The sequence below is a fragment of the Elaeis guineensis genome, chromosome 3, assembly GCF_000442705.2.
Source record: "Elaeis guineensis isolate ETL-2024a chromosome 3, EG11, whole genome shotgun sequence".
In the NCBI taxonomy this organism is placed as follows: Eukaryota; Viridiplantae; Streptophyta; class Magnoliopsida; order Arecales; family Arecaceae; genus Elaeis; species Elaeis guineensis.
In genome coordinates, this window is record NC_025995.2 from 100,705,678 (window position 1) to 100,724,649 (window position 18,972).

General features: G+C 40.9%; 1 protein-coding gene across 1 annotated transcript; it reads left to right on the forward strand.

Moving 5' to 3' along the window:
• The first annotated feature begins 11,913 nt into the window (after positions 1-11,913).
• LOC105041423 (E3 ubiquitin-protein ligase ATL31-like) lies at positions 11,914-13,781 on the forward strand. Its single transcript, XM_073254148.1, has one exon. It carries the CDS (start codon positions 12,379-12,381, stop codon positions 13,630-13,632), a length of 1,254 nt encoding a protein of 417 aa, XP_073110249.1. The 5' UTR covers positions 11,914-12,378; the 3' UTR covers positions 13,633-13,781.
• The last annotated feature ends 5,191 nt before the right edge of the window (positions 13,782-18,972 follow it).

Genomic DNA, 18,972 nt, shown 5'->3' on the forward strand with positions numbered 1-18,972 from the left:
GTGATTGATATATTTAGAAGGATTGATCTCGAGTTTCTATGCAAATTTTGAAATCCTACTACAATCATTAACAGTTGATGATAAAATGAATAAGATAAGAGACAACCATCATATTCCAAAAAATCAGACCAGAGATATCAAATGTGACACGTCCGAAAGAATCGGGATAACCTCCCGCACTTCTGTCCTAACACAGCTCCCATCTCTGTTTATAAATAGAGACTAGCGGGGATCTTCAGATATGCAATCTTTTTGATTTATTTTTTTTATTTATTTTTAAATTTTTAACTTAAATATCGAAAAATTTTTAATAAAATTAATTTTGAGCAAAAAAATTTTTTTTTTTTATAAATCCAACTATCATCGTCTTGTCGTCTGCTCACTCCAGCAGCGCAGACTTTTGAGTCAGGAATCCACGGCGACAATGTTCTTTTAACCAATCAAAATTAGGGTGAGATTTGGAGGAGTTCACGTGGGATCTCAAAGGACCGGATCATCGGACCAAATGGGAAGAAGGTACAGTAATACAATTATAGACAGCCCCTTTCCAATTGTCAAAATATTCCACCCACCCAAATCATTGCGTTGTTTTGGATGCACCATAGGTTTCAAATATTGAACACAGGCAACCTAGAGCATTTAATACCCTAGGAATGTGCATCCAGAGCTTAGGGTTTGTGATTCCTCGTTTACTGGTTGTTAGGTCATTGCAATCTGCAAGGAGAATGATCGTTGTGTGATTCTTATTTATGATCCTGTTTTGTGTGCATGGATGGGAATGACTAGACTGATGACAGAGATGGGATGGATATGCCATGACGGGTCTCCAATGATTGTGCTTCGTTTTCCTAGACATTTTTGAGCTTGTTGAGTCATGTGATCAAACGAGTGCAGGCATTGTGTCTCTTGTGATTGACGATTATTATCTTGTTTTCTTGTTAGAAGGAATATTATCGAGTGCTCGTTGAATGCTAAACGTTGTCTAGGTCCTCAAGGTCCCTAATGCTACACTTTACCATGTGTAACAAGAAAAAAAAAAACTGTTTTACACTGTTAAACTGATCAGATTAAGGCTTGGCTTATTTAGAAAAGTTCGAAAATAGATAAACAATATCTAAAAATCAAATTGACTGAAGGGATGTAGAAGTCTATCTGGATCTGAGTAATAAGATCCACTAACATGGCACTAATTACTGTTGCTTACACTGGCCAAGCAATCTTTGCATTGCAAAATATTTACATCCTTTATAGTGCACTGCACTTAGGGTTTACAATTGCGCAAAGACCACATTCAAGCCATTAAGTGTTCATTTAGAATAGGGCCTAATAGACCTGCACGGGTCCTCGACAATTGGATCGAATCCAATGATAGATCGGGATTGTGATCATATACCCGTCTTAAAAAATAAGCCATCTAGTTTTCTAGGTGCAAGAAGTATGACATATCTTTAATCAAATTAAAAGAGAAAACAGAATGAAACATCTCCTTGTGTGCCATGGCTACGATTTGATTCCTACTTGTTTGGCCAGTTCTATAAGGTTAACAATGTATGAATATGGTTGTCTCATTGGGGTCCACAGGATGGAAGGAAGAGATGGGATGGAGTTCTGCTGGTATGAAACTTCGCTGCTCGTAGGGAGTTTGATTGATGAGGGTTGTCACATATATTAGATTCTGAGTGAGCAGGTTGGGGGTGGATTCTCCATCAGTCCACAGCAAATTAAGCATTCCAGTCTAAATAATTATGATCCATTATTGGATTGTGCAGGAGAATCACTAGATCTTCCGAATCCAACATAGCCAATGTTTGGATCTCCAAGGCATGAGCTGGCGACTCCCTCAAAAATCTTTAGCTCCACTGCCACCAAGGGTCCTTGAAGACAGGATTAAGATGAAGTTAAGAAGGCTCGAGTTTGGGTTAGAGTATGGCCAAATCTTATTGTTAGAATATGGCTAAATCATACAACAAATTAATAAATATTTCAACCACTAGATTCACTAATTAATGACAGGCATAAGATTCCCGTGGGCCTTAACCAATCCCTTGGATGCAGCTGTTCATTGATATATGGCTCCATTTTAGCTCAAAATTAATCTAGACGAGTTTGCTGAAACCTCTCCCGGTTGTAATGGGGGCTGAGCTTGAAAAATGGGTTGCATTGGCCAAGTGGAATCGTGCCAAGTCACCCCTCAATTTACAGGTAATAGGCTACGCCGTCAAGATAATGACATTATTTATGACTATTCTACCAACTACTGGATTAAGCACCCAACTAAACTTTCCTGACCTGTCTCCCTTGATGATCTTATTATGTGTCACGTCTATTTGCATTTCAGACATGGTCAGATCAGTAATTTTACTCATTCGGAGGTCTTCCTTAAGCACTCAAAAAGAGAGAGAGAAGAAAAGAAGCTCCTTCTAAGTGCATCAGCTTCAACAATTATACTTTGACATGCGACAACCTATAAAAGACAGTTGTAGCTAAGTTCCGTGTTCAAGGTCGTGCTCTCTGCTGAGTCCTCTGGCTTTTATGAACAATCTAGAAACTTTTGGAGTTTATGAAGCTATGGGTTGTTGTTGGTGATCTAATTGCCTCGAGCTCTATCTGTTGTCATAAACCTTCTAAAAATATGAAATAACAAAAGAAATGTTCGGTGTCCTTAAAAGCTTAGAAGGCACACTTTTCCTTGTGAAAGGGAAATAAAGGAAAAAGGTGAAAAATGACCTTCTCTCTCCTTCGTCCCCTCCGCTCTCCCATCACCGTCAACAAACTATACCACTGTTCTCACCGTACCTCTGAATATGCTCATACGGGATTTCCGGTTGCATCTTTTGTGTGGAAGAATAATTGGATTTTTTTTTTTTTTTTTTTTTTTTTTTTTGTAACATCAACCATTTGGATTGTAAAGCACTTCATTTTCCTCTATCTACCGTACAGATCTCGAAAAAAACATTATACAATCCAACGATCAGCATCATGTAAGAAAGAGTATTATTCTTCCATGCAAAAGATATAATCGGATCCACTCATGCATAAGTTCTTGTATTCTCTTAATTATATTGAAAGATAACAATGAGGGAAACTCTCCTACCAGTAAGCTGGGGGGGGGGGGGGGAGGGGGGGTTATGGTCTAAATTTAGTTGAACTTTTCAAATTTAGACTCTAATTATTACAAATCCCAAAAAATTAACTGAAAGATATTATTTAAATTCTTTGATCCTTTATAAATATTCAAAATCTACCGACTATATAGTCCTATGAGATTAAATTTATATCCGCATGATCCTTATATGTAACTTTTGTTAAGGCTCTGACATCTTTGTTGGGCTATAGATCTAAATCTATGTAAATCAAATCACGAGCATCACAATTATCCCATAGTCAGTCCCAATCTATTTGCACTGCAGTTGCCTATAGTCCATATGTGTTATAGGCGGGTTTACAATGACACCATTATATCTTAATTCAGAATTTTATTTAAAAAAACTAACCGAAAGATATTATTTAAGTTTCTGACCTCATATAAATATCAAAAATCTATCCAATATATAGTCGATATGAAACTAAATAGACATCTACGCAAATCCGCATACTAATAGAACTGTTTTGGTTGATCATCTAAAAGAATAATTTGTAACGAGGCAAATAAATCGGTTCATCATCTTTTCTCTACTTGCTGCTATTTCTCTACCATTTGAAAGGAGTGTGTTCCTCCTTGGAGATCAATATCCTCGTTCGGGCTTCAAATATATCTGCTTAAACTAGCGAACAAAGACTTTCCTAAAACCAGCACAAAATATCACCCTGTTGTTGCTCGCTAGCTGCTTTTGCTTGGGTCCGTTGTCGAGAAAGCAACTCCAAGATCTTTCTTAACAAGCATGCTTAATCATATTGCTTCAATTGCTTCACAAGGCATCTCTTTATTCGATGAAAGGTCTTAACTTTTGCGATCATAATTTTTCTAGCTGAATTTGGAAAGTCTGGACCAAAATCATAGATGTCTGATGGTGCACTTGTTTCTTGGACTCACACAGAATAGTTTTCTTTCAAATTTCTGTGGGGCAGTCAGCCCTATTTTCTTGTCTTTTGCATTCTAGTAATGCAAAATTGGGATTAGCCAATATAGAAGTTCCACATAGCCTCTTTTGATGGGCTAGAATATATATGAGCCTCTCAGCCTGATTGAGACAAATCTTGCTGAAATTAAAAATTGAGAAAAGTTTGAGTTACGGTTGCGTTCATGCCAATGGACTCGAATAAGCTTGAACTGAATGAGTATTAGAAACTTGAAATATATGATAAAATAATCTTAAATTAGTTTCACCAAAATGTATGCTAACTAGTTGATGTAATGCGATTAGGGATAGCAAAACCTGACTCCGATATCTGCTAACCTGTATGAACCTTCGGGTTATCATTTTTAAATTATGGTCAGAAACGGGACAGCCTGAAGGTAACTCATTCATAGATGGGAGGGTCTGAATTTAGCTCTCGAATTTGGTGGGTCATCTGAGTTGAACCATTGGAAATTGACCAGCACCCAAACCTATTGACTATGTTGATCTGTCTGTTCTTGCTATTGCATTTTAGTTCATCATTAATTCGTTTTTGATTGTGATATATTCTAAATTTCTAAATTATTTGTGCCTATGATGATAACTGTTGCGGTCAATCTCCTCGTCGCCTGATCGTCGGGAACGAGCGCCTGCAAAAAGAAAGTCCACACTAACCGGAGGCGGCTCCGGTGGGGACCCTCCGACGGTCAAGTCAGAGAGGTGACTGGGCAACAGTGAAAAGAAAACAAGGAGCTCAACGAGAGAGGAAGAGAAAGGGAGCAAGCCTGTTGTCTCCAAGGCCTCTAGCACTGTAGTCTTCCCCGATATATATAGTGGAGCGTGGTATGGCGCCGTCATTAATGGCGCAGACAAGTGAGGAATTATCAACTCACCGTAGACTGTCAGAGTCGTCGTGAAAGTGTCACATCGCCGTGGGGCTGTCAAATCGCTAGGGTTGACAATGCCCTAGGTGGGATAATGCCCTTAGGCGGCGGTGCCGCGTGCTGCTGTCAGGACTGACAGTCTCTGGCAGCTGTACGGTGATCGGAGGAGTCGACCGACCCTAGGCCGGTAGCCAGCTGTATGGCGTCGGGTGGAGATCCAGACCCCTCCGACGGTCAGTCGGACATGTTGCTAGAGTCGGCCATCGGACTCCCTGGTGCAGTCGGTCGGGAGAGTAAAAAAGGTCCGCCCGACCGACATACCCTCAGTCGGTAATGGCATCCGGCGATCGGTCGGTCGGTCGGTTGGTCGGTCAGTCGGTATTCCCCAACAATAACTTACGAAAATTTTTTTTTGAATGCGTTAAATATGAATTTTTAGTTACTGATATTGTTTTGCTGTCCTTATTATATAATTGTTGAGCGAAAATTTAAATGGGTTTGAGCATTGGACGGTTGATGGGTGATGCAGGTTTAGGTAAAATAAATGGGATGTGTGTGGGCTTACATTTTCCAGCCCAATTGTAAATGAGTGGGTGGGTGTTGGGAATTTTTGGATCCAAACCTGCTTCAACCCAGTCTATTGCCACACCCTTATTGCAATATACTCAATAACTAAGCGGTTTCCTTCACATAAAAGGAGATTTTCCGTTTGGAACTTCATAGTGTTGCCTTCCAGGAGGAAAAGGGGAGTGCCTACGCCACCTAAGTGATTTAGGAATGATTACCAATGGAAGAACATATTAAGGAGGCCTTATAGTGAAGGCCTCTTCGGTAGGAGCGAGGCCCAAATGGTCATCTGGCCCATATTTCTGCAAGACAGATAGAGCTAATCATCGGCCGGATCGCGGACCTAACTTCTATTCATTTTAAATCGGATTACGGACCGGGTTATGTAAAATTTGATATTTTTTTGAGTCCAAATCTAGTCCCTGATCAAACCTAACGTTAGAGTACGACGAACTTGTGAATTTGAGGCAGGCTACTGAACGCAAGGAAGGCTTAGGCGAGAAATTATTCTCTTCATGCATGCCACCGACCACGACCGCTCGTCTTTATAACGATGCATCAAAAAATGTGCCCTATAAATGAGACCATACGAACGGGCGATTGCAATTGGTAGCGTAGAGATCATGTGGCGCACGAAGTGCAGGGAACAAGTTCTCCATCGAGACGGGCGGAACATTTGACTTGTGTTCCTTATTAATTACCGTAAATAGGTACGACTCAAAACTTTGAATCGACCCAGTCCTAACTGGCCCGCACTATTCGGTCAACACCCAGATGCTCGCCCTCCTAGTAACGTGTGAGGACCATACGTGGGTTTCGGCGTTTAGCCAGCCGACAGCGAATGGGTGCCGTGTTGGGTGTTCACGAGGGGTAGATGGATCGAGAGTTCTTATAGAATCCAACGTTTTGCGTCCCAGGGCGTGGTCAAGTCAAGCCCATGGGAAGTCCTGGGATAAAAATATTCAACTAGAAATGTGATACAAATAAATGTTAAAGGCCGACCAGAATTGCACGCTCTTCAAGGCACACTTAATTCCTGTGGCTTGTTTGGAAAAAGGTGTGGTGTAGACCATTTTTTTTTTTTTTTCCTGATGAGAAGGGAAGCAAAAAAAATGAAACCAATTCCACATCAACGGGGCTTACAAACCGTAAAATCCAAACAAAAAGCAGTTGGATGCAAACCTAATCTAACCTAATATATATATATATAAAAATAAAAATTTCTCAATAAAAAAAACCTCCATTTCATACATGATTTATTAGAGAGATCTCATCATGATCTCACAGGCGATCATCTTACTGAAACACCTCGATGCATACACGACCAGCGACGAGCTAGAGGAGGGTACGATCTAGCATCTGGACGGCGATGATGATCATGGAGACGGACTCGCCATCGAGGTCAGAAATGAGAAGTTCGCTTGGGACGACGAAACGAAGGAGGCTGATGCCGCACTGAAGGGGATCGACGTCTGGATCCGTCGTGGCACCCTCACGGTCGTGGTGGGAACTGTTGGATCGGAGTGGGAACCAAGGGGGGTGGGGTGGGGAAGCTTCGGATTGCGAAGGATGAGGAGGAAGACGAAGGAGGCCTATGCATATATATATATATATATATATATATATATATATATATATATATATATATATGTAGAGAGAGAGAGAGAGAGAGAAAGAGAGATCTCAATGGAGAAGCCTCCATTCGATACGTGGTTTATTAGGGAGATCTCATCATGGCCTCGCAGACGATTGTCTCGCTGGAGCACCTCGATGTGTATATGACTAGTGGCGAGCTGGAGGAGGGTGCGGTCCAGTGCCTGGATGGCGGTGATGATCACGGGGATGGACTCGCCATTGAGATTAGACATGGGACGTTCGCTTGGGACGACGAGGCAGAAGAGGCCGATGTCGCGTTGAAGGGGATCGACGTCCGGATCCACCGCGGTACCCTCACGACCGTGGTGGGAACCGTTGGATCGGAGTGGGAACCATGGGGGGGGGGGGGTGGGGAAACCTCGAGCTGCAGGAGAGCAGGAAGACGGAGGAGGCCTGCGCATCGCGCAGGTTAATATCTAGTATATATAATATAAAATAGAGCAACCGCGTTGGTGCTTCTCCATTTGACACGTGGATAAGGATGGAGCCTCTATTTTAACACGTGAGTTTTTAAGGCGAAGGAGAAGAAGCCGCTCGGCAAAAAAAAAAAAAAAAAAATCATCCTCTCCTGTTCGGAGAGGTTCGGAGAGGAAGAGGAGGAAGAGCAGAGTTAGGTGAGTTACCTCCTTCCGAGTCCCGATTGCTATCTCAGAGATCAGAACGACAGCATCGTGCTCCTCAAGATTATTGGTGCGGAGCAAGGCGGCGGTCTCGAGGATGGAGGTGCCGTTGGTGACGAGATCCTCGACGATGAAGCAGTCCTGTCCGAAGGTGAAGGCGCCGCGCGGCCGGTGCCAGCGGCAGGGCACAACGGCGGAGGAGAACTGGATGGTGGGGGCGGCGGAGATAGGGGCAGTGACGGGGAGGATAATGGGAAAGGGGGAGGAGGCGGAGGGGATGTGTGGGAGGGCGAGGGAATACGGAGAGATGAGGGCTTTGGGGAAAGTTGGAGGGAGCCGTGAGCGAGCGGATCGTGCAACTCGATTTGGAGAGAGCAGGTCGGACCCCACTTCGCTTATGAGTGGATTTTTTTTATTTTTTTTAACTAAATGAGGGGGTATGTGAGGAGAAGATTGAAGAAGAGATAAAAATATTTAAAAATAATTAAAAAAATAATAAATAATAAATTTATGAAGTGGTTTCATGAAATTGGGATCATCCATGTTCACAAAGCACAGATCCTATTAAGAGAAATCTGAGTACATGAGATGGGGAGTTTTTTGTTGCGTATTCTCTCTTTCCCCTCCTCCCTTCTCTATTATTTTTTCTTGCTTTTTTCTCCCTTGCTTTTTTTCCTGCTTTTGCTTTATCACGAAGTGGGGCAGAAGAGATGGTGGCAGTGTATTTAAATTTATTTATTGAGAATTTTGATTGAATGTATTTATAAATTATTTATTAAAATTTTTATTGAAGTTTGATGATAATACTATACTAATTTCAAACTCGCGGTTCATATTGTAGTGCAAATATTTGATAATATATATGATTGATCTTGAGATTTATATTATTGTAATGCAAGTGTTATTCATTAAGGAATGTTTATATTGTTACAATGTTTGATAATATATGTGATTGATTCAGTTGATGAAGTGCTAACTTCGATCAATGAAAAAAAATTGATTTTGAAATCTCATGCATTGTTTGGGTTCTAAGCTAGTGTTAATTAATAGTGAAGATGTAATTTGTTTCTAGTATTAAAGTCACCAAGAGATAGTATTGATGGCTAGGACTTAGGTCCTGCCTTATCATAATTCATTAATTTTAATAAATTTTGATGGACATGTTTTTTTTAAAAAAATAAAAAGGTAACATCAAGATGCTACCGGCAGTTGGATATTTAACGGGATATTTAAATAGATTATTTTTCTACAAACATTTGCAAATTTAAAGAAAAAAGGGGAAATAAATGCCACCACGCGTTGATGTCTTTGAAGGGAGAGATTCAAAATTTATAGGGCGGCTCAACTTTTATTCTAAAATAATAAAAGAAAAAACAAAAAGAGAGGAACATTACCAGGACTTGGATACTTTAGCTAGATAGAAAAAATTAAATATGAACTTTACTTCGATATAAAATTTTGCTACATAATAAATCATATATAGATGCTAATCTATTGGTGGGAGAAAAATTTCTCTTTTCAATTTACTCAGCTTAAATCTTAAAAAATATATATATATTTTATAAAAAATCAAAAATATAGTTCTATCCTTTTTATGTTCTAAATGTAATATATGACTATGGTTAAAAGTTTGTATTTATATGAGTAAAATTTATCTTTTCATATTTAAATTGGCTTCTTTCTACTTAAAGTGGTCAAATTTTTCTAGATCTAGAAAATAAAAATTTTAAAAAAAATAGATATCTAAATCTCAACTTCAAGATCAACTCTTTATGTTGTTATGTCACTAAATTCTCTATGTATAAAAAGTCATGTCCTGATCACTATTTCGAAAACCTAAACAATCTCAAATTTAGGTCATTTCGAGACTACTAGATTCAAATGCTAGTTATCATGTCATAAATTCTATCATAAAACTATTTTAAAATAAGAGGAAGAAGAATACGAGTGAATTATCAAAATTATGCACTTTGATAATTTTACTATATAATCAAATTTTCCATGTGTAGACCTTGCTCACCAAATCTTGTCTAGATTTATTTAAACCAGACTACCTAATTCACCATGAATTTCGTCATTGTTCTAGCTCAAGCATTAAATCTTAAACTACTTTTCCAACTAGTTAATAAATGGATCTACTTAATTAGAGCAAACTCAATCAGACATGATTAAGTGCAATTTAAATATTTTTTCTTTTCTAATTGGGAAATGTGCAATTCCATATTCTAAATTTGATGCAAGAAAACTGAAAAATAATCTGAAGATGAAGATTAGATTTGAATTACTTGTTCAAACCCAAATCCCTCAAACATAAGGATTGTTTCTTCTGTTTACTCAAGAAAGAGCCAACAAAAATAACAGAAATAAAAGATTGTGCCTTCTATTTTTGGAGACTTTTGATTGTATATGTGGACGGATTAATTTCCTTTTGTGCAATTTTGTTGAATTTAGATCCATCAACATCAATAAATATTCCTGAGGTGTTGGTTTGGATTTTAAAATGATCATTATCCACCTTATTAATGGATGTTTAGGCAAGCAATGACATTTATTATCCACCTTGTTGTTTGATCTTCAGGCTACGGATGGAGTTCGTATCTACTTTATTGTTGGATATTTGGGCTGGAGATTAAGTTCGCACTATATTTTCTATCATGTTCCAAATCCATGATATTCAAACAAATCACCTCATGAGCACCTAGATTCTAAATAATAAAAATGTGTAAGTCTTGTGAACAACATAGTGAAAGTTTGATCTATTCTACGAGTCAAGCTTTTGAATAATCAAATTTAAAGCACTAACTGTTTTAAAAGAAGGGCTCGCGGCAATGTACCACACAACAAGATATTCCTCCTCTAATACCTCTAACCTTCAAGTTTTGCTGAAGGCGAAATTCAATTACATGTCACTTTGTCCAATTGCCAAGAAATTAACTAAGCAGGCACTTTCAACTCAAAATTCTTGATGGTTGAGTGTAGCACAACAAGGAGATTAACACCTAAGTAACAAGATCACAATCACTACATAGACATCATCAAAGATCCATCTAGGAAATGAAACCACAATGCTGTTTGCATTTTATATACACCGGACACATGTTATCCCCATCCAACTAATGTTTTTGGCTTAATTTATTCATAAAGTTTCACAGATACAATCATGACTCATTTGCTTCTCTCATTTATTTCCCTTAAGAAATTAAGAATTGGACTCAAACATTTATTTAGAATGAAACATTCCATGTTGGTAGAGTAAGGAATTTGATCGCTTGTGGAAGTAGATAACCAAGTTTGCTTCCAAAAGGTTTACATTATAAATACATTACATAAAGAGTTTGTTACATTCGTCGACGTTTCATGGGAAACCATCATGCAACTTCCGACATGGGATTAGGCATGAGCCTAACCAAGCATAATTGTGAATCTTAGTGGCTCAAAACACCAAACATCTCGAAATCACGAAGTGTTGTGTGCCACATGCTTGGCCAATTTTTTGAGACATCCACTAAAACTTGGTTCAATATCAACATGGTGTTATGGGATTGAAGAAGAACCAATCTAATCCATTCCGGGTTGCCAACTCGAAGCATTGTTTTAGATAGAAAGCACGTGCCCAACCCAACCAACGACACCGTCCAAGTTTGACAATGTGCATGCTAGTTTATTAGTTTCAAAAAGTGATGACATAACAACTTAGAAATATTTCAAATGGTTTTTACCGTGGAAGAATTTGCTATTGCCGTCGTAAGGCACGGGATTCACAAGTCAAACAAGTTGACATGGCATTTGAACCATCCAATAAAACATCCCCATATTATTCAATAAAATTAAAAAAAATATAACAAAAATTGGATTCAAAATAATGAACCATGATTAGCTGTGTTTTTTATTCCCATTCATATTATTCAATCCAGTAGAAATTTTGAATGATGGGTAAGTCTTGTTGGATGGTCCAAAATTCATACGATAGAATAATTATAACTGATAATTTTTTTCTAAAAGAAGGATAAAAAAAATTATAAAAAGAAGTGCTAGTGGTGATGCCTCCCTTGCATGCTACACCTAATGCATGACAGCCACTTATTTTTCTAATTATAATTCCAGGCTTTCATGAAGGCTAAAAAATTGATTAAGAAGTAGATTGGAAATGGTAGCAATGCTCATCAATTAATATTACTCTAAATATTACAAAGAGATCTACCTTCAATGCTAGCAGTGGAATCCAACAGTACCCCATCAATAGTCTCTCTTTTTTTTTCCTGAACCAGACGAGATTGGTGTCAAACAGCCTGAGCCACACGGTAACCTCTCCATCGCTGAACGGAAAGTGACACCTTCCAGATGAAATCCCATCCCCCTCTCAATGTTTTATTCCCGCTCCGTTCTAGAAGGAGTAGAATTCTAAATCCCGAACACTCTTCTTTGAAACTTTTATCCCTCTAGAAGCGGCGCAAAGAGGATTTCCGAATCTCATCTCCGACGTCATCAAGGTCATCAATATTTCGACCAAGTAAACGCAAAAATCTAGGGCTCTCCAGCTGTCCACGTGTCATCCTTTGAAGTCAAAGGGGCGAGACACGCCAGCTGTTGACTATGAGCAACATCTATCCTAACGTCCACGCCATCGCCCGCCCGTATAACTATCCCCCTCAACCCGCGCCATCGCCTGCTAAAACTCCAAGCGGAACTCCGATGGCGACCAATCATAGCCGTTCGATCGCTGCACCCACCGGCGCCCCACCATCCAAACTCCGTCCGATGCTTCCAATCGTAGTGGCATTGCTTCTGGTCGCCCCCCTGTGTGCCGACGCCCAACCGTCGATGCCCACCGACGGTGGCACCTACAACACCAACATCAATCCCTCTTTAGCGATCCTCATCATCGTCTTCATCTGCGCTTTCTTCTTCATGGGCTTCTTCTCCATCTACATCCGCCGCTGCACCGGCGACCACTCCGCCATCTCCGCCCTCACCACCGCCGCGGCCGGCGGCGTCGTTGGCGGCGGAAGGGAAGCCGGGCGGGGGCTCGACCCGGCGGTGCTGGAGACGTTCCCGACGATGGAGTACGCGGCGGTGAAGAAGGTCAAGGGCGGGAAGGTCGGCGCGCTGGAGTGCGCGGTATGCCTGTCCGAGTTCTCGGACAACGACACCCTCCGGCTGCTCCCCAGATGCTGCCACGTGTTCCACCCCGACTGCATCGACGCCTGGCTCGCCTCCCACGTCACCTGCCCCGTCTGCCGCTCCAACCTCGCCGACCCCGACGCCCCGGTCGAGGCAGCGGCGGAGCCCGCGACCGACGCCGCCGGCGACTGTAGCGCCCGGGTCCCGCCGGAACACGTGGCGATCGACGTCGAGGGGGAGGAACGGGAGCCGGAGGGGACGGACCTGGGGCCCACCGCGAGGCCGAAGCCGCCAGCGGTGGAGTTCCGGCGGTGGCACTCGGAGGGGCGGTCGGCGGAGGGGGAGCACGACCGGTACACGCTCCGGCTGCCGGAGCAGGTGCAGAGGGAGCTGGCGGCGGCCGGGAGGCTCCGGCGGGCGGCGAGCGTCGCGGAGTACCCGCGCGCCGGCGATGAAGGATCGAGGAGGGGGAATCGCGGCGGCATGGCCCGGTTGTGGCGGAGCGGGCGGGCGGGGAGGTCGGACCGGTGGGGATTTTTCTTGAGGACGTTCACCGTGAGATGGAGGGGGGAGGGGGAGGCGGCGGAGGGGTCGAGCAAGCGGGTGTTCCCCACCTCCGGGAATCCGCTCGAAGGCGTTGGTGGAGGCGGAGCCGGAGGTGCGACGTCCGGATCCACGGCGGATGGGGCCGAACCGTCTGGTACGGCGGGAGCGGAACGGGTTTAATCGCCCGGTGATTTTGTGTATTATTAATTTTGAAAAGATAATATTTGCTTTCGTGAATGACGGCAGAATAGAAGCCGCGCGATCTAAATATATGTATATCCTCCTATCGAAGGTGTGCAAATAATGGTTTGAAGATTGTCGGTTGCTCAGCCAAGAAAACGAAAAGTTTTGTTTGTAGATATTAAAATTTTATCTTGTCACGATGCGTGGGTGAAGGCGTGCAGCCGTTTCACTCCTGAGAGCAGTGGAGATCCAGGTTGTTGCGGATAAGAGAGATGAGATATATTGGTTATCGGCAGGCAATTAAAAGCAGCTTGGCTGGATTTGATGTATTGACAAAAAAAAAAAAAAAAAAAGGGGGGGCGTTTGGGTTGAAGGAGATTCTTGCTGATTACTACTGGGATCGAGATGGGATGTTCAGTTGTGTTCTCACCCATGCCGTCGGGAATTCATGCAGATTAGAAATCAGCTGCAAGGTGAAAGTATTCTCCTATGAGTTGCAGAGGTAAATGTTCCGGCGGTTACCTGGCCAATGAAGCAGGCAGTGCAGGAAGAGGGTCCATTTGTGTCAATGCCTTCCTGCAGGAATTGCAAGCTTGAAGAAGCCGGGATCCTATGGATAATCTGTGGAAAGATCCCTTGTACCGAAAACCAAGAAAAGAAAACTGAAGAGAAAAAAAGATTGGATGGAGAGATTGCGTGTAAGTTGTTTGGAGGTTTTAATAGGAAAAAAATTTTCTTGCTTAGCTAATAACGTCTTCACCTAAATTCTTTGCAGTCTTTTTTCTTTCTTTTTCCTCCAGTGATGCAATGGGAGGCTGACAAAGCAGCCACCTTTCAATAGATGGTGTGTACAGAAAACAGAACATTTGAAAACCAACATCTTGAATTCAGAGACCAATAGCAGAACATTATGAAAAACGAAGAATTGAAGTAGAGAGCCCTCTGAAAGGAGGGTATTGCGGAGGGAGTGCGGACTCTTTAATCCTACATCAGCTATTCAGTCAAACCATCTCATCTTATAAGGTTTGACAGCCCCCTTCCATGTGGAGATATCTTTTGGATTCAGTCATTTTGGTATAGATCCAGAAGGGCAAAGCCATGAGGGGTGCCCCACACCCATCGTACGAGATACATCTAGATGAGCTCCCAAAGCAGATAATACCTTCACGTCGGACTGGATACGGATTCCGACCTCATAAGTCTGGCTGACCGAACCACAACACTGTGGTCCATGCAAGTCTCCCTCCAGCAGACTCGGTCCTCTGATTGGGAGGATCACTGTTGCGGAGGGAGTGTAGATTTTTTAGTCTCATATCAACTGTTCAGTAGGCCACCTCGTCTTATAAGACTTGGTAGTTTCCCCCCTACGTGGAGGTGTTTTTTTGAGTCCGATCACTTCGGCACGGATTCAGGTCGCATTGGCATGGGTTTCAAAAGGCAAAACCATGAGGGGTGCCTCAAGCCGCACTAGGTACGTCCTGATGGTCTCCTAAAGCAGATAACATCTTCACGTCAGGCTAGGCATAGATTCTGACCTAATAAGTCTAACTAATCGAACCGCAACAGACGCATAGCTCAAAATATGAGGGGCCACCAGGTGATTAATTCACCCGAGAAACGTCTGCCAATCTGAGTGATGCAAATGAGATGAGACCTGAAACACTCTGAGCATAGCGTTGGAAGTTCACCCACTTAAATACTTTGCAGTTGTGAATCTAGTTCGTTAGCACTTCTTTAGAATGTCCAGGTTGGAGGCTGACAATTACACATTTTATAATTTTTTTTGTGTATATCCCTGTAAATATGATTTGTTGTATTTTTATTAATCAAAAATCACTATATATATAAGTATCAAAGAATACTATTATTCTTTTGCATTAATATTCATAAAAATGTTTAACTTACATTGTAAAAAGCTATATTTTTTACAAATTTTTCAGGAGTATTGATGTAAAATGGTAGTAAAGTCAGTTCGACCAGACAGGTATTCTTGCAAAAACGAGAAGAATTGACAGGTATATGTGCATTAACATTTCTTGAAAGTTAAAATACATAATATGATATACTTGCAAGAGTACACATGAGGAAAGAACTATAAATCATATTATTTCAGGATTTCAATCAGGTTTGCTATCTTTAAATTTTATATATGCTTTGAACTAGACTCAATCCATGAATTTCCCACCTGCTCAAATGGTCAGTAACCTTGCTTCATCACTAGTGAAAAATTGGACCTATTGATTAACAAGGATGCAGTAAGAAATCATTACTTGACATGCCTTATGACGTATGACTGGTCTTGAATCACCACTGCATAACGATGTAATTTGTGACCTACATGTGCATGTTTGATGATTGCTCAAACTTCACCTGTTTTACAATGTAAATCTCAAATCGATCTTCATTGTCACGGTTGGAAGCCGCATGCATACAACCGTGGCCTCACGGTGGAGATGGAGATCTGTGTGTCAGCGGACTAGGAACTTTCCGTGCTCTTGGAGCTTCTTCCTGGATCCAGGCGCAAACAAATCTTAGACTGCTGCCTCCCTCTTCGTATGTTCACTAACAATGGAGGACTGCTATGTCCACATTTCAAGGCCTTGTGAAGGTCAGCTGTTCCAGAAAAAATTCGTATATTTACTGAGTTGGCAATCAAAAAAAAAAAAAAAAAGCGATTACCCACCAAAGATGTGCTACAGGAGAAGGCTTGGAACGTCGATGTGAAACCAAGCCACATCCGCTTGTCCATTGTTAATCTTGAAAGAGTATATGGGCAACCGTCAAATGCTGAACAAAGACTAAGGGGAAGAGCTTCGCCACCGCTTTCACTGTGGATAAAATGGAGGAGACGTCGAGTCCCAGCGAGCTTGAGAAATGAGAAGAGCATGGGACCAACTCGCAATGGCAACTCGCCCCTCTATTTGTCGAGAAAAGACGCGATCAACCCTTATTGCGAAAGAAGCAGCAGCCTGTTGTGGCAGTGCTGGTGAGAGCTCTCCACCATCTCATGGAACGGGGGACTTCCATGTTCCACCAAACAGGCCGTAGGTCGTATCAAAATAGCTCCGTATTTCTGTTCCTCGATTGCAAAATTTGGTAACCCTGCTCTGTAGCCGGGAGCTCTGTTCTGTGCTCCTTAAAATGCAATGCATTTTGTCTTCAAAAAAATTAAGTTACGTTGTTAATAGATAAATAAAGAATATTTATAAAAAAAAATTATATATATATAAAATTTTAAGGAGCTCTGTTCTGTGCTCCAGTTGAGCTTAAGTTCGGGCAAGCTCTAACTCAACTTGTTAAAACGAGGGAACCCAAATTGAGTTAAATTGTGATTCAACGATGGTTTGTTCATAAAAATGTTTGAGGTGTATCTTTCACATGAGAGAACAAGTTCGTCTTTTCTTCATGCAAATCCATCATTAGATCATCCACTGGTCATTTGAAGATCTATGCAGACGGATGAATGACGGAATTCAGAGTGCATTGATATCTGTGCAGTGGGTGATCCAATAGTGGATTTGCACGGAGATAGATGAATTCTTTTGTTTGAAAGGTACACGCCTGACCCTTCAGTGTTGGCAGCTATATTTATGCAGTCAACCCGATTCATTTACTAGAGCTAGCACGGCCAAGCATGCAAGTTTAAGGTGTGAATGGCTCTGATGAGTTTAAGAAAATCTAGAGACTATTCTTCTCCATAAGGCTACTGCTAATGGACTGGGTCTCAAGGCCCATTAGAACCATCGTAGGCGGCATCATTAGACCTCCTGCGTGTGGAAGTATCATGACACAATGGATAAAGGCTCTTGACATTCTTTTGTGCATGATAAAATGTAATTATAAGCTACATCTTTGTAAGGGTAGCAATCATGCGGGTCTGTTTAGATATAGGTCGGATTAAAAATTTATCAGCCCAATCTGATCTATTTATTAAACCGTTTCAAAAAAAATCTAAATTCAATTTATTTATTAAATAGATAATATGATTTAATCCATATAATTCATTTATTAAATAAATCAAGTCAGATTAAACGGATTAAATATATCAAATAGATTGGATTAAAAGTTTTCTTTTTTTTGGATGAAAAGCCTTTTTCGATCTTGCTCATACAACTTGAAGCAAGTCAACGCAAATACTCACTGAGTTAGAAAGGTAGTAGCCGCGTAATATTCGTTGCCAACTCGAATGAGTGGATACAAGTATCCATAGAAGTAAGCTACAACGCACTGAGTTGAAATATGTTGAATTTGCTAAGCTATCCACGCAATGTATGGGAGAAATCAACAGGGAACATGCAGCTAATCACGCATGATACCAACGTCTCCCACGCTTCATATTCGTCAAGGACCCAAAGAAAAAAGTAAATAATACTCCTAGCTAGAGGTGCAACTTGGGTAGGACCAAATCCTAACCAGTTGATTGAGTACGGTTGGGTGTAGATTTTGGAGGGTTCAGACTCAAATCCTAGTATTTGCTGATGCTTATGATTACCATAGGCCTAATCAGATGGATGGGTTGAAAATTTCAGGATCATTGAATTGGACCAATATAACGAATTAGAATAAACTTATACAAACCGGGCTAGATGATATCCATGTGTACTGAGGGTTGGTTTTGTTAGTGGGCCAGGCTGAATCCCAATAAGTACACAGTCCTACTTTGCTGATGTTTATAGGGAAATTCTTTGTACACCGCCCGTGGTGTAGAAAATCTGACGTCGAGCATACCACTTCATCCTATTAGTCCATATAACCATCACTTTTCAATGCATATTTAATACTCATTTAATGCCTGTAGTTCTATTTTTTTTTTTTTTGAAATTTTGAATGACGAAAATGCTTATTCCCTTTCGAAAAAATTATGACATCCTGTGCCAATATTATGGTATCCAACGTTGAAATTATGATTTTCTGCATAGGATCTCATAAAGAGGGAAGGATATTTTCATCATTAAAAAATTTATCATAAATTTTTCAATGATAAAAATATCCTTCCTTTTTTATGACATCCTGTGAAAAAATTATGACATCATGTATAGAAAGTCATTGAAATGATATTATAATTTTTTCGAAAAAAATAAATATTTTCGTCATTCAAAATTTCAAATAAAAAAAATAAAACTATGGATATTAAATGGACATTGAAAAATGATGGCTACATGGTCCAATAAAATGAAGCGGTACATCCTACGATAGATATTCTATACCGCGGGCGGTGTACAAAAAATTTCTCAGTTACCATTTAAGGGCACATAAAATCTAGGTATCTTCTTAGGATGGGCTTGCTTAAATTACACTGTTTTCTTGGTTGTTTCTGCAAGTTGCATGAGTCATATT

Excerpts from the sequence above, each read along its gene's own strand:
- LOC105041423 (XM_073254148.1), top strand. The coding sequence starts at position 12,379 with ATGAGCAACATCTATCCTAACGTCCACGCCATCGCCCGCCCGTATAAC.